This window comes from Rousettus aegyptiacus, unplaced genomic scaffold, assembly GCF_014176215.1.
Source record: "Rousettus aegyptiacus isolate mRouAeg1 unplaced genomic scaffold, mRouAeg1.p scaffold_m13_p_5, whole genome shotgun sequence".
NCBI classification, from domain to species: Eukaryota; Metazoa; Chordata; class Mammalia; order Chiroptera; family Pteropodidae; genus Rousettus; species Rousettus aegyptiacus.
In genome coordinates this window covers 87,653,075-87,678,834 of record NW_023416308.1, presented here as the reverse complement: position 1 = coordinate 87,678,834, position 25,760 = coordinate 87,653,075, and the positions used below count along the sequence as shown (strand labels likewise).

Genomic DNA, 25,760 nt, shown 5'->3' with positions numbered 1-25,760 from the left:
AATATTTTCTAAACTCAAATGCATATGCACATGCATTGCACACACATGGAAATGTGTGTGAGCTTGACTATATTCTGGTTTCCTCTATTTTGTCAGTGTGAGGTGTGTGCATGTACGCACGCGCACACAGACACACACACACACACACACACACACACGCTATGAAATGCTCATATCATGATGCAAACAAGTGGATCATGTTCAACTTTACCACAGCAGCTGAAATCTATCGATCAGCAAGCAATGGCTTTCTTTTTGTCTAGAATTGGAAAAGATTATTCAAGTATTAAGTTTAACCTATAGTAAAATGCAAGATATGAAGGAAAATTAGTCAGTTTAATTTTTATTTTTTCCCCACTGTGTTGCATAGAATATAATGAAAGTAAATATTTATTATCACTTTATTTGAAGCTTTATACTTATGTGAAAACTATTCCCAGTCATACAGCCTCACTGTCATGAAGGCAGGAAGCTGAGAGCAGTGGGTGTTCGGGTTGGGGGCAGGGAATGGGTTGTCATTCTCTTGGTAAATAACTGAGGCAGCATGATGAGTAGAATGGTTCATTAACCAGCCAGCGATTGGGGAATGGAGAGTGTGGTGTATTCCTTCACACATCCCCTCCCCTCTCTGCAGTGGACATATGAACACAGAGATATAGATGTCACTAAAGTACACATGTAGACTCACATATTTTTCTGCTAGACTCATAGCTTTTCTGAATTAGCACACCAAATATAATGGGCAGTCTGATATCTCTGCACCCTTCCCCACCCCCATCTTCCGCACTGCTACTCTCCCACCAATTGTTAGATTTAGCCAGAGCAGGTAAATATATACACACACAATTTAAATCTAGGAACCTTCATCTGTGAGGTGGGTTGACAGCTCAGATAAACTGGCATGCTGGGGTACCCTCCAAGAGCTAAAAGTCTCAGCACAGCTTGGTTGCTCTGACTTTCTGTGCTCCTTGCACAGTATTGCAATTTTCTTAATGGTAAATGCGCCCCTTCGTTGTTCAGAGAATGCAACATTCCATAGGGGACTGGAGAGTGGCAGTATTATTTTTAAGATTCTCACCTCACAAGCTTTTAATAATGCATCCTGTATATGCAGATATCCTGTCCAGTCTCAACTCCCCTGCCCTGTTTGGGGATCAGGATACAGTGATGAAAGCCATTCAGGAGGCTCGGAAGATGCGAGAACAGATCCAGCGGGAGCAACAGCAGCAACAGCCACATGGTGTTGATGGGAAACTGTCCTCCATGAATAATATGGGGCTGAACAACTGCAGGAATGAAAAGGTAAAACTTGCTTCCCTCCTCCACTGCTCTGCTGGACTCATTCGTTCATTCTTATCTGACTCTTTCCGAGCTCTCAGGCATCAACCTGCAGCCAAAGGTTTGGGCTTCCAGCTCGAGGGCTGTCTTGTATCACACTCAAGTGTTCCTACTGATTAACAAATACACCCTTTCCCACTTAGCGCAGATTGCATCCCAGGCACCTAACCAGGTACTCAGCCTACCTGCCTTTTGGAGTCTTTCTGTTCCATTCCAAAAGACTTAGAAATATCTTATAATAAAAGTAATATATGAAGTTATTAGAATAAGAAGAAAATATCAAAACAGTAAAAAAAAGGAAGAAGCATATATGCCCATGATGAAGGCTAATATAATTACTAAGCTTCCTATCAGCCAGAGCAAAAAAGTAGAACAAAGCAGCTTACAAAATGCATTCATGAATTTTTTGATTCAACGTATTATTTATCAAGAGCTTATTCTATAATAGACACTGTTTTAGGCACCAGCAATACAACAGTGAATAAATCAGATAAAAATCCCTGCTTTCCCTAATAAGGGAACACAGACAATGAAGAAATAAACATTTTAAATCCATAATATAATGTCAGTATATTAGGAGGTGAACAAGTGCCAAAACATAGACAGATTCTCCAAGTGCAGGGAATGGGGTGAGAAGGGGTTGTTCTTTCAGATGAGCTGGTAAGGACTCTGAGGAAGAGATGCTGAGTAGAGACAAGAATCAAGACACAGTACAGGCTGTTTGAAGAGCAGGGGGAAGGGCAGCCGGGCTGCAGGAGCCGTAAGCACAGAGGCCCTCAGCGTGTAGGCCAGAGACAAGGAGGCCCGTGCGTGTGGCAAGGGCGGCGTGAAGGAAGGGAAAGCAGTGGGGCAGAGCATGTTAGACCTTGCAGGCCCTGCAAAGGCTTTGCACTCTTGAGTGATGGGAATCCCTAGATGGGTTTTATCCAGGGCAGTGGTATGATGTGATTTATGTATAACAGGATAATTCTGCCTAATGCATGACAGTGGACTACAGGAGGTTAAGAATGGAAATAGGGAGATGAGAGGCTTTTGTAGTACATTGGGTGAAAAATTCTGATTATTTGATGAATCCTTGCCATTCCTTGGCTTGCTGCTGCATCATTCCAATTTCTGCCTCCTTCTTCATGTGGCTGTTCTATTGTGTCCCTGTGTCTCCAAATTTCCCTCTTCTTAAAAGGAGTTAGTCATTGGATTTAGGGTTCTTCCTAATCCAGTACAACCTTATTTTAATTTGATGATCTCTGTAAAGACCCTACATTAAAATGGTCACATTTCAGATACAAAGGGCTAGGACTTCAAAATATTTTTGAGAAACACAATTCAACCTGTTGTAGTGTGATATAGAGCCATTACTCATGTTGGATCAGCCTCTCATCTTTGATCGGTCACTCCAGGAGACAGCTGGGGAACAGGGAGCTGAGAAAGGCTTGGAAGGGATAGGAATGTAATGAAACTCTCAGAGCTTGTCTCCCAGATCTCCCAGATACAAGAATCTCAAAGTCCTCACCCAGATTAAGAAGCTTGCCTCTGGAAGTGGTTAACTTCCTAAAGCTCAACAAATAATTAACATCATTAACACTGATGTTAAATATATATATTATATATAGATATATATATATAATATGTATATATATTACATATATACTATTATGCCAGATTAATATATCTATAATATATTCATATATCTATAATATATCTATAAATATTAACATATATAATATTTAAAATTGGTCACTATTGGATCCCCTGCTTTATTAATCCTCTTGGCGGGAGGTTCAGATTCAGGTGGGAGAGAGACCATCTGGGGGAATGGTGGGTCTTTCGGTGCCTGTTAAACTGTAAACTTTTATATGCGTGGGACTTGTCATGCATGTGCCAGTCACTGGATCTTGTCAATCAATTAAGTGGCTCATTCCTCCATTAAGTGCTCCATCCTTGGCAGTAGGTTCACAAGGAAGAGCCCTTCTTTAAGAACTGCCTGAATAGAATGCCACATATAGAGTGAGAGTTCAGGATGACAGAGAAGAAAAGCTTTGCCCCTAAAGCTCTTTTACTACTCTGATATTAGAGATAAACACAGAGTTATTCTTTTGACCTACAATACTGTGTCTTTTGCTTAGTGAGAACAACAGGGAATAATAACATGTTTAATCTTAATGTAAATAACTTTATCAAGTCCTTTTTTGGGATCTGGGTAGGTAGGTAAGCGAGTTTTGGCATGGGGAAATTGGATTATTACAAGAGAATACATGCACCAAGGATCCTCTCCTACTTTACAGTTTTGTTAATGATTAATCCTAAAATTAATTCGAGAAAGATGTCAGCGATTTCTTTTTTATTCATTAGTTTTCAAGTGAAAGTAATGTATGTTTACTGAAAATTCTAATAATACATAAAGATACAAAGTGAAAAGCTAATTTCCCTCCTCACCCCATTAACTACCATTAACAATTCAGAAATTTTCTTCAAGTAGTAACAACCTTTAGTGATTCAGAAATTTCCTTTGCATATATGAGAAAGTATCAATGAGTTTAAAAATATAATATCCTCACTTGGAATAGTAGTCACTGAGTTTTTGTTTACCAGCTGTGTGATATTTGGCAAGTTAATTAACCTCTCTGAATCTCCATTTCTTCATCTATAATATGAAGGTAGTAATCTGGGTTACAATGTAATAAGATTATATGACTATACCTAGTGGAGCTCCTGGTACAGAGTAGGAACTTTCTTTTGTGTGCCATACGTTAAACTGAATCATGGGTGACCTTTGAATATATGGAACGAATATACTATTTTGTCACAGATATGACATCCTCATACAATAATGGGAGGGTCAGAAGAAGGAAACTAGATTGTTCAGATGTTGGGACGTCGGCCAACTGTTCGAAGAGTTGATCCACAAAGCTATGGAAACTTCAGATTTATTAAGTTAGATCAGGGTTTCTCAGCCTTAATATTATTGACAATTTGACTCTATAATTCTTTGCTATGGGGCACTAATCTGGCCTCTACTTATTAGATTCCCATAGCACTCCCTCCTTTTGCGACAATCAAAAAGGTCTCCAGGCATTGCCAAACGTCCTCCATTGAGGGAGGGAAGACAAAATTATCCCTAGCTGAAAACCACTGGGCTAAATAAAATATATTTAGAATGAATCCACTTCAGAAACTCTATTCCACACACACACACACACACACACACACACACACACACACACACACACACAATTTCATTAAAATAGCCGTACTTACTGTTAAATTATGAAAAATTATTAGCCTTTAATGAATGTTATGAATGAAATATTTCTTTGAAAAATACATCTAGAAATTGTTGTTTAGAATATTAACATGGAGAATATTTAAAATATGCCATTGAGTTTTGGGGAGAAGTGAAAACACATTCAATATTGTTGCAGCAACTCTTTCAGTGAAGCCCCTTTGTCATATTAAGCAGGCTTAGAATAGCAGCATCCTGATCTATGTTCACTAAACCTAATAGTAACTTGGTACTAGATACACCTTGCTTCAAGCAGTGAATTAGTCTGTCAATGTGACTCTGGATTATTGAATTTGTATTATCAGTTGGAGTTGAAGTTCAAACTTAAGATGCTATTAATTTCAAATAATACAGTTAGTTTTAAGTATTTCTCATTGATTTTACTTAATTCGTTTGGGGAGAAGAAGTCTGAGGTTCTGAAATAATAATGCTTTTTTTTTTTTTTGCATTATGATAGAAGGGATATATACAAATGAGAGATTAGGTTAAGATTGAAAATAATGATAATAAATGGAAACGACCTAAATATAACTGAATATAACTGAGCCCCTGATGGTAAGCAGCAAAGTGGTTTCTACAGAACCAGAAAAATCTTGGTTTCCTAGTTAAAAAGAATGTTGTTTGTTGTCTCGGTAATGACTTTCGTGAAGTTGAATTTGGAGCACTGGAAAAATCCATTATATTCAGGGATATTGTGTTCATAAGCTCTCCTTAACATTATCTCCTTCCCAAATACTGTCACTGTTTGAAACATATATTTTGTGGTTTTGTAGGCTTTGTTGTTTCTAGAGTCAATATTTATTAGTTGCATCCAGAAGAGTAAATCAAGAACAATATTAAAGGACCCCTGTGATGGTAGCTTTGGCTCTCTTATGATCAAAATATCCATCTTAATTTTATGAGGGTCCATAGTACACTAGTTTCTCTTCTGAGGATCAGATTTTTCTTGAGGTCAAAGAGAGTAAATACATAATGTGCAGTAAGATTGATGAAATGGTTTTATGACAAATTCAGTTTAATTGTCTTCAAAAACTGTCCACTTTGGAATTATCTCAGGTTTTTTTTTAAATATAAGGATCCATAAATTAGATTTATGAGTTTGTTCTTATAACCTATAATATAGTTTTAGAGAATTTTTCACAGTGTTGCTATCATAAAACCTTATAATTTATTAAGTTTACCTGGTCATTTTCTTTTTTGGAACATTCTTTACAAAGTCATATGCCACAGATTTGGGTTTCCTAAGAAGCAGATGATGAGATGGAGATTAACAAGCAGATTTACTGGGGAGGGCTCTTTCGGATTGCTGCTGTGGAAGGGAAGGGACAGGATGGGAGCAGGATTGGACAAGACTTCAGCCAACTCCACAGGAAGCTTTGAGGCTGCATGGCCATTCAGAATTGTCCCAGAATTGACAACCTGTCTGAAGTCTTAGTTGGGGAGAGGGGGTGAGCTTTTATACATATGTGTCAACCAGTTTTTGGATGAGGACTACCCTGGGAAGGGGACATGACCTTGGATGAGGTTAATCTCTTTAGCCGAGGCAATGCCAACAGCTGAGGGTGAACTACTGACAACCTCCCTTGCAGCTGAGGGAATAAATCTTTCAGTTCTAAAGGGGGATCTGAGCAATGCATCACAATGTCTACTGTAGAGTGTTTATGTGATGTTTAGTAATCTTAGATGTATATAAGACATGCTTTGTATATATCATAAATGTGGGCAAACACTGCACAGGCGTGAGGTGCTTATGTCTTTGTTAACACATATGAAATCTCATGTACATCCATATGAATACATGTTTATGAATATTTCACTTTATTGGGTAGATTCCTATTCTGGTGCTTTAAAATGAAACATTGTTAACCCGATCAGCCAGAACGGCACCAATGGAGTTGTTCTGGTCGGCTGTGTCACAGGATGGTTAGGGTCTGTTAAATATATAGATTGTAGGGACAATAGACTGTAACGGCACCTTGGGAGCTGTTATGCTCCATCATTTCAACATAGCTTCTGTGCATAGATTGTGAGTGTCCTGCCAGCAGAAGTCTGAGTTACAGCCCTGGGTTTTAACTTTCCACACCAAAAACGCCAATCATCTCCAACCCTTAATACCAGTACAGTTTGGTGATATTGTAGGCTAATAGCTTACCAAATTTAGTTGTTTTGACATCTCCATGATATAATTTCGGTCATGACAATACACAGAGGATTTAAAATAGGATGCTTCTAAATATCCGTAGAGCTAAGCTAGAAGAGAGGCAAAGCAGAGTAGGCCTTCTGAGTCTTAAAATATGTTCTGTAACTTTTCCGACCTTCTTGGTGGTTGAATGCTCACATGGTGATGGATTACAGCATGTTCCTGCATAGGTATTATGTAACTTGGGAATCCAGTTATTTTGCTCATCTTAATCCTCTTGAGGAGCCAATAGATCATCTTCTGATCAGAATTGGCCATAAATAGGCAGATCACACATCCATATATATATAGCCTGAACTGTCATCACCCTTATCTTGGGAGAATCTCTTAAGAAAAATGCTTGACCTCATTGGGTGGCAAAGTGAGCCACCATGGACACTATTATTATATCTACATGCCTCTGAAGTATATTCATGGGATAAAATTGTAGAGTGAAAGAATAGGGTGTTGGAGGGAGGGCGCATTATAATTGTTCTGGTCTAATTGCTTCAATTCACAGATGGGAAAAACAGACCTACAGAAAGAAAATGACATCCATGGTTACATGGTGGGTTCATGACAGAACAGGAACTAAATCTCAGCTTTCCTAATTCTCAGTGAATAGTATTTCTGCTCATGGAATAATACCAGATTAATTCATTTTCTATGAGGTCTTTAAACCTATTACATACCAAATTACTTTTTATACTGAAATTTCAACCCTGTGATGGAATAAGATAGGGTAAAAATAAAAACTATGAAGCAGAAAAACATTGAGCCCTCTGCTTCCTATGTGATTCTCACCTTCTGTCTGGGTAGGACATTGTTCCCTTGCATGATGTCCATTGGTTCTGGCACTGAAAAGCAACCAGTCAGGAAACAGAAGGTTGAATGATGCTAATATAGATGAAAATACAGAAGTAATGGCTAGACCTGGAGGAGTAATGGAATTAGAGGCCACATGGCATGGGTTTTGGAGTTGATTAATCCTGGGTCTCAGTTTCTAGGGTTAACCTTGGAAGTAGCCTGTGCTGTTTTCTGTTATTTAAGTAAGTTACTTAACCTCTGTGAGTTTCAATGAACATATCTATAAAATAGAGATAATTATCCTTTCCCTGAAGGATTGTTTTGAGGGAAAACATATGTAGAGCACTTATTTGGCATAGGAGATGCTCCATTAATGTTAGGTCCTTTTTCTCTTTAAGATCTCAGACAGGTTGCCAAATCTGTTGTTAATTTTGTTGAATTTTCACTCTTTGATTCTGTCCAATGATAAATGGATTAATCTATTGCTTCTTGGGGCCAAAATGTCTTGGGATAGAATAGAAGGTTAGTAAGAAGCTAATAGGCACCTTTTGACAAAATGAAGATATGCATTTTTCTTTTTCATTCTTTGAATGACCGGCGTATACTAGCTACCTGCTAAGATCGGGCCACAGCCTACATTATAATGTTCAAATTTGATTATATTAGTGTGCTAGGGAGCTGTTGTCCCTACTAATTTAATGTAGACTTCAATGTATTTCCAGAAAGTTAGAATTTCAATCTATGATTTTTGAAAATACTTAACCTGATTTTGGATAACTATATGCATTTTTCATGCCAAAATGATACTTTTTCAGTCAAGTAAATAGGAAAATAATAATCTACTCACTTGGACACATTATAAGCTTGTTTCTATTTATTAAAAAAAAAAAATCAGTTGTTCCTTTTCCACAAGTGTAGATTCTTGCTCCTCACCATACTCTGCAAAAATATCAGAATAGTACATCGGTATTACACTGATGTAATACTGCCCCCTTTTACTAGAAACAGAAAACATGCTGGACGTCTTCTATTTCATGATGTCAATTGGCACAGCCCCCTGTTATTTATACAATTGATTCAGATAATTCATTGTTGCATGACAGGATAAGTTCAAACAGATGATCAATGTAGCCGTATAATAAATGAAAGGGGATTGTGAAAAAATTATTTAGCGAAGTGTGTTTGGAATGACTAGTGAGGTTTTGTTGTTTCTAAAGGAGCACCTAGTGCCGATTAATCAGAATGGTTATTTTTTTGTGAGCATTTGACTAACGTGTTCAGCTGCAGCGCTTTTTTTCTATGTCATCCTGTTCCCAAGATAACAACAACTTGTCCTGAGAGGGATGTGGACATATTACAGTAAGCAAAAAAAAAAAAAAAATCTAATTTTAACATCTTCATTTGCAAAGCAGAGCAGCGGTTGGTTTTTAAAGAACATTTATGTAGTACTTCTCACATCATGATAAGAAATATTTTTATAGTGCTTCTGCGTTTCAAAAATGTTATCACATATATTGTCTCTCTTGAACCTTTCCAAATTCAGGGATATAATACTATCCTTGTTTTACAGCTTAGGAAACTAAGACCAGGTCTAGATTACTGTATTCCAACATTTCCTCTAACATCTCATCTGTTCTCTACATCTCTGCGAGATACACAGGGCGATTTTACTTAAAATCTAAAAGAAGACCTACATCTGAGTTTCAAACATCAATTTTAATGAAGTGAATGCTAAATTCATGAAATAAAGAGGTCTACCGAGTTATACATGCTACACACACATTTCTTTGAAAGAGATAGCTATATTTTTACTTGTGATAGTGTTTTTCTAAAACAGGATACGCAGATCAAAATGCTATAAAATTATTTAAAAATGTAAGTTTTATTAATTTTAGATTTTACATTTGAACCAATAACATTGGCAACTATGCAGTGCTGTGTATAGGCTACTGGCTGAATATAATCATTAAGTTCTTTTTATTTCTGTTGTCAGGACTACTTGATTCGTTGCCTAGCTACAAGTTTAAGATCTAATTCATAAAAACCAACAACAAACTTGTTTGGTTCCTTTCTTCTCTGCACGTTAAATGGAAAGAATGGTGAGAATTTATATGTTTACCAGGTTCAAGATACTTCCTAGGAATAGGGGTGGGGGATAGAGCAAATATAAAAGTTTTAGTTTTGTTTACAAGTGTCTTATATCAAAATTCTATGCCCAGTGAATGGATCTCCCAGTAGAAGGGTTAAAATTTGATACATCACAGTTAATAACTTTCCATAAAGAGGTGTTGGTTTGGGCACATATGAAACTAATTTACTACTAATAAGGACTTTATAGACCTAACCTCCTACTGTGGCAGGTACTTTCTAACCCTTAATCTTTCCAGATCTGATCTCTTAATCTTTCTAGATCAGTTGTTCACAACTCTGGGCCCCTTTACACTCTTAAAAATTATTAAAAACCCAATGAGTTTTTATTTATATGGAGCACATCTATCAGTATTTATCATATGAGATAATGAATCTGAAGAATTAAAAATATTTATGTAGTTATATGAAAATAACAATAATACACCCATTACATGTTAATATAAATAAAAGTTTTGAGTATTAGGTATAGTCTTTAAAATAAAAAAAAATTAGTAAGAAGAAAGGCTTCGTTATATGTTTTTCTAAATCTCTTCGATGTCTGGCTAAGTAGAAGGAAGACAGCTTGATTCTCGTTATCTGCATCTGCATTCAATCTTTTGCTGTATCACAAGGCCATGTAGCTTGTAAACGAAGAGGAATGAAAAAGGCAAATAATGTCTTAGTATTATTATGAAAATATTTTTGGTCTAGTGGACCCTCTGAAAGGGCCTTTGAGATTGGCGGGGGGACACTTTGCACACATGCTCTTCTAGATCATGCGGTGCGTACACATGCAGTGTGGGTTTTAATTGTCTCTACCTTAAGAACAGCCTTCACTGATCAGTGTAAACATTTAGAAATGGTTATTGGTTTTGTTCTATTTGAATTAAGGAGAAAACCGTTAATTAAATTATATTACTTAAATTTATACCTTACCTTCATATATGAACAGTTTTAGGTGATTTGCAGTGATACATATACTAAAACAAGGTGAAAACTGAATAGAGAGGAAATAGTGGGAAAGAAAAATTAAAAGTAGGAAAATAAGATAAATTAATTAAAGCTGGGATAAGATAAGTGCACAAAAATTTTTGTCAGACATATTTACATGATTGTTAGAGATGATTGTGAGCTTCCTGGTAACCAAGCAAAAGGAAATGTGTCACAAGTATTTCTGCTGTATGAGTAGAACAGTTTCTCAGGAGAAACATGCGTCTTCTCCTATGGGTCCTCATAAAAGCTTGAGACATACTCCATAATGTTTCTATAATATTTAGTTCGAGAACTATGATAATTTGCAGGGATTTTCTTAACAGACCTTCTCACTTACCTTTTAGACCCATCTATTTTTACCTAGCTTTCTTTGGCTTAGAGTCATGTGACTGACAGTGCATTTTTCTTCTATCCCATGAACACACGTTTTTTTCAATCCCCTTCCATTTTAACTAAGTCCTTACTATATACAAAGCACAGTATTGGATAGGTGTAGTGAAATAGTAACCAGGGTTAAATCCTGGCTTTACTATTTACTACATTAATACCTCATAATAAATATTTCCTCCCTTCCTTCCTCTTTCTCTGTTCTCTCTTCTCTCTCTGTCTCTCTCACTGTCTCTCTGTCTCCCTCTCTCCCCACTCTCCTTTCCTTCTACTTCTTCCCTCCTTCCCTCTCTCTCCCTTCCTCCCCCTTCTTCGGATCCTCCCTCTGCCCACTCTTCTCCCCATTCCTTTCTTTGTTTCTAGCTTCACTTGATTAAGGTTGTGGGTAAGAGCAGAAGATTTGAAGTCAAGACTGTCCAAGTTTCTCTAAGAAATGAGCATATTCATAGTTTCTAAGCACAAGCAGTGATTATTTAATAAAATAATCCATGTACCAGGCCTTGTCCACTGCCCGACTTATAATCAGTAGAGGAGGAGTATGCAATAGATCATTGCTGTGGCTAGTTCAGGTTTATTTTTATAGATAATTGTGAGCTGTTAATGGTGTTTATGGATGGGACACATTTAATCTGAACTTTATTTTAAGAAGAAAAAAATAGGAGAAACCTTTAGAGAAATTTGTAAATGTGAAAAGAATCTGTGTTTTGGAGTCAGACTGACCTGGACTTCAGATTCTGGTTCTATCACTCACTAGCTCTGTGACCTCTCTGAGCCTCAGCATTCGCGTCTGTGAATAATAATACAGCTTCTCAGTTGTTGGAAAATTAATCAGGAAACTATAAGACAAATTTCTAGGACTACGCCTTTTAAAAAAAAATCCATGCCTTTCTCTTACGTAGGATTTCCAAGAGCATTTCTGTATGGGAAGCTTTATTTGAAATTTATTTAAATCTGCCTTTGATCATTTTGCAACCCTACCCTTCCTGAGTTTAGAACCTGTCCTATTGTCACAGACGCAGACTTTTTCAGCAGAAAAACAACTATTATGCAGAGAAAGGGTATGTTACAAATTTAGTGTCAAATGGCTTAAGGCTGTATCACCCTGCATAAGAAAATTTATTAAATATTCTAGAAGAATTCTCAACCTCCAAATTAAATCAGTTCCACCTACACGGCCACTCAATATACTATATAATTTAAAAATATCTGAGTTATAGAAAATTTAAAACATATGTTATCAGGAATTTTTCACTTATTTTAAAAAATGCACTTTAAAGAGAAATATAATTATGATTCTAAATTGAAACAAAATATTAAGTTTGAAGTCATTTGATTACAGTTTTAAAGAGAAGAATGAGATTATTTAAATGACAAATTATATTTTTTTAAAAAATCAAGTAAAACTTGAACAAAGTTGTATTCGGTTTAACATACGGCTTTAGAGAGGCTGAGTAGATTGTAAACTATTTTCCTAAATTTTCAGAAAGTTCTTTGAGGCAAAATACCTCCTCCTATGTCTAACAGTCTGTATAGATTTTTATTTTTAGACTTCTCAAAGAAACGTACAGTTGAAAACACATTGTATTATTTTACTATTTGCTTGCCTTTGGGGAACAGGACCCACTTGGATTTCCCTAAGCTAGGAGGAAGGTGTTTTGTCTGAAAACTGTGTGGACTTTCTGGGGATTCTGGCATCCCATTTCGAGATGTTGGCTTCCGTACATCCTGAAGGCTTTCTTCAGGGACCTTTGCCCTGGGAGTCAGGGCCCTGATAATTTCTCCTCTTTCCTTGAATGTCTGGAGACTCTATAAAAATCTCTCGGTTGATTTCCATTCTTACAGAATCATAAGTTACTCCTAAGATGTTTATTATGGTGACTTTGAAGTATCATATGGTCTCAAAGTGCTAAAATCAGTCTTAGTGCTGCTTGTATTATATTATAATCTTTACCAATAATGATGCTAACTGTGATATTATATGTGATTACTTGACTAATCAGAATATTTGGTTAAATGGAACATTGCATTTTTCCAACATGCCTGACACACAGTAGGCACTCAATGGAATATTGGCTAATTTAAGTTAATGCCAGTAACAGAATTTTCTGTACTTATATTTTATGTGATAGTTTAGTTTCTTAGAGCTGAATTTTTTTGTTCATTTGTTTAAGATTTGCTTAAGCTTTTATAGATGTGGAGAATAATAACTTTTGCTCTTCCTAAGAGCTTTCTTTGCCAGTTGCAGTTTTAGGGACATAACAATCACTGATTTATCAGTCTTTTTAATTGTTTGAAAAACATTTTTCAAGATTTATTATCACACTTAATCGCAAAAGCCATTCTTAGAGTCAGAATTTTTATCATTCTTCTTCTACTGATGAAGATGAGGTTCAAAGAGCTCGAGTCGTTTACTTACATTCACACAGGTAGTATCAAAGTTGAGGCTCTTCAAACTCCTTATTTTCAAATCTCACATTCTTTCTACAATAGCAGACAGACTTCACTCTCCTCCCGAGTGCTAACCTCTGCCCACGGGTTCTGGTGAGCCCTGAATACAAGTATAGATCACACGTTAACTATGATTCTACGTGTGTGTGTGTGTTTATGTGCATGAGTTGTGCATCCGTGTGTGTGCATCTCTGAATGCTTATGTGTGTCTTTCTCATTATGAGTATAAATCTGTGTGTGAGTTTTTATGCATATCTGTCTGTGTGAATCTTTACTCCCTGTGCATAAACTTTCTGTCTCTGAGTCCGACTGTGTGTGTACTTGCTACCTGTGTACATGCGTGCATATGTGTGTCTGTCTGTCTGCCCATTAGTCTATTTATAGTTGTGGGAGTGGATGTCAGCTGTGTGTCTGTCTGACTGTATGTATTTGTGAGTGTGCCAGTGTATTTGTCAGTATCTCTTTGTGTCTGTGTGTCTATTCGAATGTGTGGCTGTCTGTCTGGGTTTGTATGTCTGTAAGTATGTCTGTGGGTCCGTGTCTATATCGTTCTCTGAATCCCTGTGTCAGTATGTCTGTATGTGTTGATCTAGGTATGTATGGGTCTCTGTAACAATGTTTGTACATGTGTCTGTGTAAGTATCTTCGTATGTATTGTACTCTCTTCTCTTTGTGGAGTTAGGTATTAATACACTTGATTATTTTCATTTTTACCATGTAGGCACAAGGCTGGGAATGGAGAATATATATGAAAGCTCTGGACATAGATGTACTTTATGCATTCTTTCCATCATTGTTTCCTTCTTAGCATTGTCTTAAATCTGGTTATCAAAAATATGCCATTGGGAGTACTCTGGAAGAAGTTCACTTTTAGCTAAGATCTAGTTTGCAATCTTTGACATTTGCAACTAAGGTTAGAATTTCCCAAAGTGTTGTCTTCCTACTATGGATGGAAATGCTTGCTTATATTTTTGGTGCAATCCTGATTTGTCCTTTATATATTTTTATAAATGGTTCTGAAATAACACAAAGGACATTTTGTAAAATATACTGCTCAGTAGCTTTAGTTCCCTAAACTTTCTAGGCTGTGAGTTTTCCATCATTTTTAATGAAGAAGATCACTCCAAAATTGTTTTCTTCCTGTATTGAGAGTCAGCGTAAATTTTATTAAAAGAGAAACAGTAAGTTTGTGGTCCTCTTGCCTATGTTAATATTGCAGATGTTAATATTAAAATTAATTTCATGTTTCCCATCTGTAAAATGAAGACAAGAAGGCAAACATCCTCTCTAAAGAAACATTGTAGTGAACTCAACTGCTAAGTGATTCTCTTCTCAGTGGGAGTAATGCCAGCGTGGTATAGGATTGTAAATCCAAATTAAAATTTGAAATAATTCACCTTAATTTATAGGCATTTGTGGTTGATAAATACTTTTATATAAAACTCTAGTTTGATTTTATAAATATATTATGAGAGAGATTATTGTTATCTATTATTATCCTTCATTACAAATTAAAAAACAAAAACACCGTGAATCATGGAGCCAACTCTAGGTTCAAATACCAGCTCTTCTCTATGTAAATTCTATATTTTCCACTGCACCACACACTTAGATTATTATTATTGGGAACTTGAAGCAAGAGCCCATATCTTACTCTTAACACTGAGCCTAAAATGCTTAGTCATTATTCGTTGATTGCTTGCTTGTGGCTAGAGACCAGACATTAGAAAAAGTAGTTACTCTTATATGGATAAAAATTTATTTTCTTTTGAGTCTGTCCATGCTTGAGTGTGTATCTGGCCTCCCTCAGACAGAAGAAATTCACATTATGGGAGAGAGTTGCTTCTTATTAGACCTCAGTTAGAAGAACTTTGAATTGTCTTTTAGCCGTTCTGGTACTCTGCCTCATGCCAGTTTCTCCTGTCTTCTGTTCTGGAGGTTGTTGGTCAGGTTTTGGCAGTCTGCACTTCTCTTTCTCTGCTTCCTTATGTATTAGAGTATATTTCTCTCTTTTTTTCTTTCTCTCTCCCTGACCTCCTCCTTACCCAGCTCCCCATCTCTCTCCACTCTCCCATCTTCTCCCTTACCCTTCCTCTTCTCTCTTTTTCTTTCCTTCCTTCTCTCCCTCTTTGACTTCTCATCTTCCATTCTCACTGCAATCTTGTGCATAGCCTGGGCGGGACGGGCGGGGGGTTGGGGGGGCGGTTGTCAGAGAGACAACCAGTCCAAATTTATTCAGAATCTAATGCTGCTTTATTTATTTAAATGGAAATGCAGTAAAGTTCAGGTCTTAGACCTGAACAGCTTCCTCCAGAAGTTAAATTTATAAAAAATACCGACTTATAAGGCTTTGGAAACTAGCTTGGATCTTGATCTTCCTGATTTCATGACCTGTACCTAATACTGAGTTAAGGCTGGGAGAATGGGGTGAAAGGTTAAAGAAGTACAAATCAGTAGCTGATAATTGGTCACGGGGATGGGGAGTACGGCAGAGGGAAAGCAGTTAGCATTAATAGGATGGCTAGGTGGAGGGCCAGGGGAGGGAGGGAGCAACTGGGGAGATCATTTTATAAACTATATAGATGCCTAACCAATGTACTGTATACTTGAAACCAATTTAAATAAATAATTTTAAAAAAACTCATTAAGTTAAGCTGTGGAAGAGTAGAAGGAATTCAGCTTGGGTTTCAACTGGAAACCTGTCTTCTAGGTCTATCTCTGACTCTTACTATCTGTGTGATCTCGGGAAAGTCTCTACTCTTACTGAGCCTCAATCAATTCTGTAAAATTATAATAATTATGGCTTACAAATGACATAAGTATGTAGAAGGACTTCACAGCTTCACAGTTTTTAAGATGCTGGTGGTTAGTGAGACTAAGTATAGGCCATTTTTACTGTGTGAAGAGCAGGGTAGCGGAGTCAGTGATTTCTGCTGGGAGGGAAAGTTTTATGTTGTTTCTCTCCTGCCTCCTGTTGCATTGGATTGGGGAGAGCTCAAAGTTGCCTTAGGCTGATAGCATAAATAAGTAGCATGTCATCACTTTTTTTCCATAAATAAAACAATTTTTTGTTTATCAACTTTGTGGGTGGTGGTGGGAAGGAGAGGATGTAGAAAGGAAGTGAAATCTATTTGAAGTAAATCAGGTCTGTTGTACTAAATATCTCTGGAGTGTATAGGAAACATTTATTTATTTTTTTTCTCAAAGAATTAGCTGAGGACTAAGAATTAGCTAAATGTAGATGGGTTTACTGATCAGCACAATACAGTGAGATCACAACACTGTGTGAGTTAATGAATTTCACCTGGTTTTGTACAAACTGGCTTTCCAGAATAATTTCTATAATCATATCATTTTTTAAAAGGTAACCTGAGATAAAAATGATCTATAGGTGATATTTGAAGATACCGATTTATCTTCAAGTGAAACTATACCAAAGTATAGCTTGAGTCTTGCAGTCAAATCGGTTTATCCAGAAAGAAAAGTATGTGATTGTTTAGAACAATGGGCAACAAATTTTAAAACAACTAAGAGTACAAAGGGTGAGTACTATAACTCTATTAGCTGGTCTTCAAGGGAAAACTAATATTTTAAACCAAACAGTACTTAAATAGATTATAATTATATTAAAACTCGTATGTTTATTTGGCTTAAGTGACCTAATAACTCTGCCCTTCATATCATATTACCAAAAAGAAAACAATCCACAACTTGAATATAAATTACAAATTTTAATATGCTAGTCCAGGTGTAGGCAAGAAGGCTGGTCAGCCGTTTAGCATTTTTTTTTCTTTTGCTATTCTTCTGGTCATTTCAGCTATGGAAAACTAAAATTTTACTCATAAATTTGGACATGAATTTAATTTAATCAGTGAAAAGAAGATTTAGTCTTGTTTTAGTTTATATTCTCTTTTGTTTCAAATATATGCAGTAGAGTTAAATAAGCTATAATCTTACAACTTTTGTACCTTGTTTATTGTTATACTCGTAATCTTTTCTTGTCATTAATTGGCTTCAAAGTACCATTACAAACTCTACAGAGATTTAAAAACTGCTAAATATAATATTCACATGGAAAGTTGTTTGTTCTATGAAAAACATTTTTTTTTTTTTTTAAGACTGTGCAAATCCACTGTAGTTAATGTTCATTAGACAATCTCTGGGATTGAGTGGATAATCTCTCTGCCTCGTATCCTGCTCTGGTTAATTTTCCAGGTTTGTCTTTGTGTAGGCAGGTAATGGAGAGCAAGGAGAGTGACTACCCCAGCATTAGGAATAAATACATGCTTGTTTATTGATGGTCCAGTAAAAGAACCCTTGGAGTTGTCACTTTTATTTCATTTAGAAAATTTTAACTGTAGTCTAAAAGTCATCCCTCATTCTTCAGGAAAGACTTTAGTTTCATCAGAGCCCTTGCTTTTAGACCAGGAAATCAGGTTCCAAATTTTAATATCTTATTATTCAGTTCCCAAATTTGAATTATAAGACCAATTTCTAATTTGATAAATCATAAATTCAGCTCCATTGCTGTTATTATCTTGATATTTAAATTGTTGCTGAAACAAAAAACTGAAGACTGATTTCTGAGTTTTTGAGAAATAAAGCTGATGCGGTCATTGCCTTCATATTATGACCTATAATTAATTCACTGCATTTCAATATCCAATTTCTGAAGGTGGAGATGACAAACCTTTTATTTTTTCTAACAAATGACAACAAATAAAAAGCTCTACCCCAAATATACTTTAGATGGAAATATTTCAAATTTGTACCAATTAAGGTCAGCCGTGAAAAAAAAAATTTTTTTTCATTCGTGGACACAGTGGAAGGGAATCAAAGCACTCGCACCCATCTGCCCTGCTTGCCGGCTCTCTGATGACAAACGGCCGGTACATGGCGAGCACATACCTCATTTACATCACATGCATAATGTACTCTATCTGGGATATTAGCTTCTCGGGGCTGGCAGTGTCGCCTAACACACACAGTGATCAGCACATTTTTTGAGGCTGCAATAATCAGAGGAATGCAGCGGTGATGTGGGAACAAGAGGAAATAACATGGCATAATGATGTACCCATCATTGTTCTGTTGTCATCCTTCCTAACCAGTTTGGTTTCCCTCAGAGCCTAACAAAAGGGTCATGAATTTAATAGAGTAGAACATAAAACTGGGTGCAAGAATAAGGCATCTATTCCTGAGCTTCATGTTCAGAGAGAAAGGGAAAATATTGACTACATACGGAACTAACTGCCCTGAAAGCTTTGTGGGTCTATGCATATGCTTATATAATCTTCAAAGAAGATGTGCAGTCTTTTTAAAATGTGTTAGCCTCTTTTAATCTCAAATAAGCATTTATATACAAAAAAAAAGTCAGGAAATTAACTAAATCTTCAAAAATATGCAAAACATAAGTTTCTAATAAAATATTGTCTGCTATATTAATAGCCTGCTGTTTACAAAATTTATTCTGAGTATATTAACCTCTTCATGGTTTTCACACATTTCCTGAAAGATAATAATCTCATAGCAGTTTTCACCCATTTGTTTCAGATTTTAGCAAGAGTTCAGTCCTGCATTTTACAAAGCAGTTTGCGTGTTCCTGTTCTATAACAGTTTGCAGTATTCCCAAATAACTCTTACACATGAGTTCAATAAATAATTGGAAGCCCAGATGTTTGAAACGGATATAGCAGATATACTGTAGCTGTATTTTAAATACAGCTACTTTCCCTTTGTCCTCTCATCAACTTCACAGCATCGCACCCTGCCATTTTCAGTTCTCTTCTAATTAAACCTAGATGAGCATTTGGCTTGTACGTGTTCCCACACGTGCCCCTCTCAAATGCAGTACGTGGAGGCATCCTGTGTTATTGTTGCTGACTTGAGACATTCCTCCAGGAGGAATTTTAATTCTTCAAACTTAGCTATAGCATTCTTTGTCCTTTAAGTTCGCCTCCTGATACGGAAATTGTGCATATTGAGACTCAATTTACCACATCACATAGCTAATAACTAAAAATTCTGTGTAAGCTGTCTTCTTTGACTGAGCCTCGCTCATTTTTCTGTGTCCCTGTGTAGCACCACTAAAGCAGGTTCATGTTCAGTGTTTAATAAATACATTTTTTAAATGTTAGGTATCAATAAAAAACTAAGAACATTCTTGGACTTGGTTTTAAAATATAGCTGTCTGATTCTCAGGAACTGAAAGAAACATGAGAAAAATTCTAATTTTATTTACAACAGCTTTAGGTTATTGAATTTAAATTTTGTTGCTATTATACATCTCTCTCCTTGTGCAGTTTTTCATTGTATAGCTAAAACTGATTCCTTCTAACCTATATATCTTGTTTCTCCCTCTTTGAAATAATTACACTAATTCCTGAAAAGTGCTGTGACATTATCAGAAAAAGTTGTTGTTTTATTTTTTTTAAGAGATGGAAGAGTATTATGGCTACATTTGGGAATTTTTAATTTGTATCTTATTTAGTCTGGTGTGCAATGTGACACCAGTTAATTGTATGTTATTTCGTGATAACTACATGTTAACTCTGTTGGAAGTAATGGTAATTATACTGTAATTGATATCAGTTCTCCCACATCTTTGGAAAACCATACAATTAACACATATCGCCACAGTTGGACACTATCTTTTGTCCTTTGTAATGTTGCCATGTTGGAGTACTATTTTGAATAGGGTCCTAAATATTTTCTTCTTTTTTAAAATTTGTTTTTAAAATGACAATTTTAAAATAATTTTTTAATTTTCATGAAATGAGTTTCTAAATTTCTTTTTTTAAATTAAGTTTATTGGGGTAACATTGGTTAATACCAGTTTCTAAATTTCAGTTTTACTTAATATTAAAGAAAGCTCCTTCCACAAATAATCAGACATAGTCCTGGGTTATTTTCATTTTCATTTTTTATTTTACAAGTCACTTGTGACGTCCTTTGATTTCATTAGTACTTCTGGTTTCCTAGAGCAGTATAAACAGTACAATATGCAAAATCTTGACACAAAGGTGTTAGTTTTTTTCGGAAGAGAGGTCTTCTTCTCACTAGCAGTCTTCGTGTTTATGTTACTTTGCTTTCAGACAAAAAGGGGTGTGTTCTGTGCTAGTGTCCCCACAATGGATTCCACACTAGGGACATAGAACCATATTTACGTACTTTAGATTTAAATGTTTTCCCTCTAATTTTGCCTGCCTCTTTCCTTTGCCTTCTCCTGCCTTTGTATCCCTTCCCTTCTATCACTTTTGCTATGAGAGAGAAGGAATTTCAGAAGTAGCAAATAAATGCTTTTTGGCTAAGTGTCACCATGGTTTGGTAGGCTTGTTTAATAAATGGATTATCTTTGAGCAACTTCCTCAAGAATATGAATATTTGCTCAAAACTTTCTTATGATGTGGCAAAGAGTTTTTACTAGTGTGTTCTGCAGTCTAGGCCTCAGGAGCAAAACAGTTGTATATCATAGAATCATAAGATTTCAGATCTGGAAGAAACTGTAGAGATAAGTTAGTTCAGCTTCTGCATTTTGCAGGTGAAGTAATCAGAGACTAGCACAGTTTGTAAGGGGCGTGTGTGATGCAGAGTGGTTCAGTGGCAGGAGCAGGAGACTGGGAATCTAGAGACTAAGGGATATATTTTGGATGTTACTGGTGGGCTGTGGGACTTTGAGTGAGTGTGCTAATCTCTGTGCTCTGAACGAAGAAGCCCTTACATTTTCTTCTAGCACTAAAGCTTTCTCATGCCCTCTATTTTTCTTTTTAAGATATATGCCATTTTTTGTCATATACACATTTCTTTAAATTATAGCAAAATTTCTTGGGAGATGTGATATGTTAGTATATCTCAAAAATTAAAACAAATGCTTGGTGGCAATACCTTACATTTTTTCCATTTTTTTTGTGTGTGTTTATGTTTTGAGGAGAAAAACAATTTTTAAGTCTATCCATTTGACAGCTGAAATTGAAAGAGAAGGTATATATTTTAAGAAAATATTCATTCTTGGTTTATATAGCTTTGAAGTCTTTAACTTGAATAAACTGTACCTGTTTCCACAAACAATATTAGAAAGTACATTCTGTAAATTAAATGGGTATCTGAAATCAACTACCTAGATTTTGAACAAATAGAATTCCCAGAACAATTTTTTTGGACAAAGACATTTGCTGGTTGTTAATTTTATTGTGACACTATGTTCATATGATAAATGTTAGAATAATAAAGATTTGCTGGTAGTTTAAGTGGAGATAAAATTTTCTAGTTTTTAAATCACGCTTTCAATTTTAATAGGAGTTTGTATAATTTTACAATGGAATTTTGTGAACTTATTATTAAAACAAATACTTAATCAGAGCATATTTGGGAACAAATATGCATCATGCCTCTGTACACAAATAAAAAGTTGGAAACCACATATAAGTAGAAGTTGGGCTGCCACACAACTGGATTTACTTAAATCTGAACAGTTTATAACTCGATTTGGGAGTTGCGAACTTATAAATAACCTTACAATTGGTTAAAACCATATTAAAACCATATGAATGAGACAGAAACATTTGGTTAAAGGGGTTCAGTAACCACTATAATCCTGATGAAACCAATTTAACTCAGTGGCTCTCAAGAGTATAAGGGCCTCGTGTCTTCAGGGTTAATGCTACTTTATCATTTATCATCTGATGATTGGTGACAAGAGTCTAAGTGTATGTTACAGGAGATATGCAGGAGTCTGTCTTTGCCGGGGTTGTGGAGAGAGAACTTGCTGAGTTTGGTGACTCTTCAAATCCTGAGGGAAACATGTTATACATCATTCGAGAATGTTTTTGTAAGCTCCATAAAACATATCCATAAGAAGCTCTGCAGATATTAGTTAATTTCATCAGGCATGTGTGGCATGCTCTTATGTGCTTACAGGGCACAGTCCTAGCTGGAGATAGAGAGGATTGGGAGACACTTTTCCTCTCCCAAGGAGCTTATGGTCCAATGGCCTATATCAGCATCCTAAGAGGAGATCTGAACAGCTTATGTTAGTCTTTACTGATTCTATGTCTTGCCTCAAGATGAAGCTTCTGGAATTTTAAAAACTTCTTTGCCAAGCTCTTATATGTTTTCCTTCCCTTTTAGGGAAAACTTTCTCTTTTGAAGAATCCTAGATGGAAAATTAGGTAGGTAAGTAGGTAGGTAGGTAGATAGATGGATGGATGGATGGATGGATGGATGGATGGATGGATGGATAGATAGATAGATAGATAGATAGATAGATAGATAGATAGATAGATAGATAGATAGATAGATAGATAGAGTTCTTAACCGTTAAAACCTCTGCTAGATCCTAATGGCGAAAGTTTCCAGAGGATTGTTTCTGAAGCTAGTGGGACCTCTTATTTAAAATTTATGGCCTTATTAATTGATGTTTTTTCTCTACTGACAAGAACCTTTTATGACTAAGGATGCAGAAGTCACCATTGTGTTAGTTTCCTATGGCTGCCATAGCCAAATACCACAGACTGAGTGGTTCGAACAACAGAGATTTTTTTCCTCACAATTCCAAAGGCTAGAAATCCAAGCTCAATCACCTTCTTGCTATGTCCTCATGTAGTCTTTCCTCTGTGAGCACACATTTCTGATGTTTCTCTCTATGTATCCTAATCTCCTCTTATAAAGACAGTAGTCAGATAGGTTTAGGGCCAACCCTAAGGGCTTTGTTTTAATTCAGTTACCATTTAAAAGGCTCTATCTCCAAACACAGTTACATGGGCTTAGGTACTAGGGGTTAGGGCTTCGACATATGAATTTTAAGAAGACACAATTCAGCCCCTAACAGCCATCTTTACTTAGCATGGATATTCTCAAACTCACGAGAAATTTTTTTTAGGGGGATTATAGTCCCTAAGGAACCCCCCTGACCAAATGCTTTATGTCTCTGTCTATGTGGTTTTATCTGGATTATCTTCCCTGAGATGTTCTTATTTTTCTAGAGAAGTTAAACTAATATTAATATGATTTTACAGTTTATTCTATTGTCCTTTTATAAGATATTGGCATTATTAATTAATTCAAAGAATAAATTGCTAATGATGGATTACTAAGCAATGTAAGAGTGTTTAAAAGAATACTGGAGGTGGTGGTGGTGGTTGAGATTTTAGGGAAGATTCTTGTTAGAGCCATTTTAAACAATGGTAACTAGGCAGACTTCCTGTATCTAGGTATTAGGCCAACCTTGACCAGGAGAGTACTCTATTCAACTGACTTACATACCTTCTTTTATATTTATGTACCTTTTAACCATCTATCTCTCACTGTATTTAAAAAAAAAAAAGATCTGAAATTAATTTCATTTAAAAGTAAAATTAAAAGAAGAAAGAGAAATACTTTTATCAGGATTATCAGGATTTAGTAATCAAAGTGCCTAGTATATGACAACGTCATTAGAGGCACTGATGATATATAGGTAATAAGACATGGACACCATACCTTCAGGATTAAGTTGGGGAGATGTAAACAGACATATAAATGTATAATTGTAAAACATTTTTCTATAAGCATGGTATGTGATGGAATATAAGAGAGGGTGCTAATTTCTACCTGGATCTGGTGGAGAGCAGTCAACAAAAGATTTTGTCCAGATAGAGTGCTTTAATTGGGCCTAGAAAGGACTAATGATGTATCTGTAAAGGAAAGGCATTCTAGAAAGAGTGAATGGTATATGCAAATACACAAGAGCATGAAATATAGCTTGTTTAGGAAACTTTAAGAAGTTTCATCTTATTGGAACAAAGAATATAAACTGGAACAAGTAGGACATAAACCTGATGAGGAGAGCAGGAGCCAAATTAAAAAAGGTTGTACTAACTAGAGAGAAGTTTGACTTTCCTCATATAGATGATGGGGAACATTTGAGGATTTATACGTAGAGAATAATGAGATCTAGATACTATATGATTAGTAATATTGAGATTTAAATTTAGTTCTGAGATGCTTAGCAACCAGCACAAAAAAGAAATCATCTTTAGTTATATAGTGGCATCATCAATACAGGAGTATGGACATGTTGGCCTTTAGATCAGGACACTATGTTTATTAGGGTTTAGCTTGGAAACATTCAGCAAACACTAAATAATATTTTTAATAGAAGGAATGTTTTATATGAGTTGTTTTATTTTTACAAAACACTCACATATAATCTCTTATTTAATCATCACTATTTAATCATCATTTTATATTCCATTTTACAAGTGAGAAAACAGGCTCAGAGAGATTACATGGTAATTAAGTTGTAGAGTTATGGTTCTAGCTTCACCTCAGCACAAATACCTATGTAAATTTTGGTTAAGTGACTTAAACAAAATATTTAAAAAAAATTTGTTGAGCCTCACATTCTTCCCTTGTAAAATTGATAGCAATAGCAATGTTTTCTTTGTAGTGTTGGTGTGAGGGTTAAAGGAAACACTCGTTGGACAGAGCCTTGCACTTAGTATACCATGGGTAAGTGACGCTCTTTCCTGCTTCCACTTAGCTCCATGTATCTGTGCTACGAAAGCAAACGCAGTTGGAAAACTTAGGCTTTAACTAATTCATGAGTCCTAGCACAATTTCTTTATTTAGCATTTGTGTCCACAAATACTTGAAGGTTTTTACAAGGCCACATAATTGATTTACCCACATAAATCCAAAACACCCTGCACAAGTAAGTGTCCCAAAGGAGTAAGAACTACCAACTTTGTAATATTTTCGGTTGGTAGAAGAGATGTTTAGACTCAGTTCTCTGCACTGTGTTGGTGATTTCTCTTTTGGCAATAATAATTAAAACAAGGAAATCCAGAAAAATATCTTTATTTTTATGTCTTTATTATCACAATTACTGACTGTGGGACCATCAAAATATCACTATGAAATTAAGACCTAGTACCTCCAAATAAACTCCTTCCAAAAAAAGAATCACATTTTTAAAAAGCATATGTGTTTACTCTCCATTGTAAAGCCTATATTTACATTTTTGATCCTTCATTACGTTACTGAGTGTACAATAAAGGAAATAAAATAAAAGGGTAATAAAGTGATAGAACTTGCTAAGTCAAAAAATTTTTTAAAAAAGGAAACCACATGTATGCTTAAGTAATACTTCTTGAGAATCACATCATGGCGGGATATGTTCAGAGCACAGAATTAGAGAAAGTATTTTAGAGTAAGATACAG

At 35.7% G+C, this 25,760-nt stretch overlaps 1 protein-coding gene across 24 annotated transcripts in view; it reads left to right on the top strand.

The window, feature by feature from the left end:
• The window catches only part of SOX6 (SRY-box transcription factor 6), a 552,718-nt gene that overhangs the window by 475,500 nt on the left and 51,458 nt on the right, over positions 1-25,760 (top strand). For all 24 annotated transcript variants that reach the window (XM_036220747.1, XM_036220749.1, XM_016139566.2 and 21 more), the window contains one exon: positions 1,115-1,302. In XM_036220747.1, the coding sequence (XP_036076640.1) occupies positions 1,115-1,302 (188 nt within the window). The remainder of the gene's footprint in view (positions 1-1,114; positions 1,303-25,760) is intronic.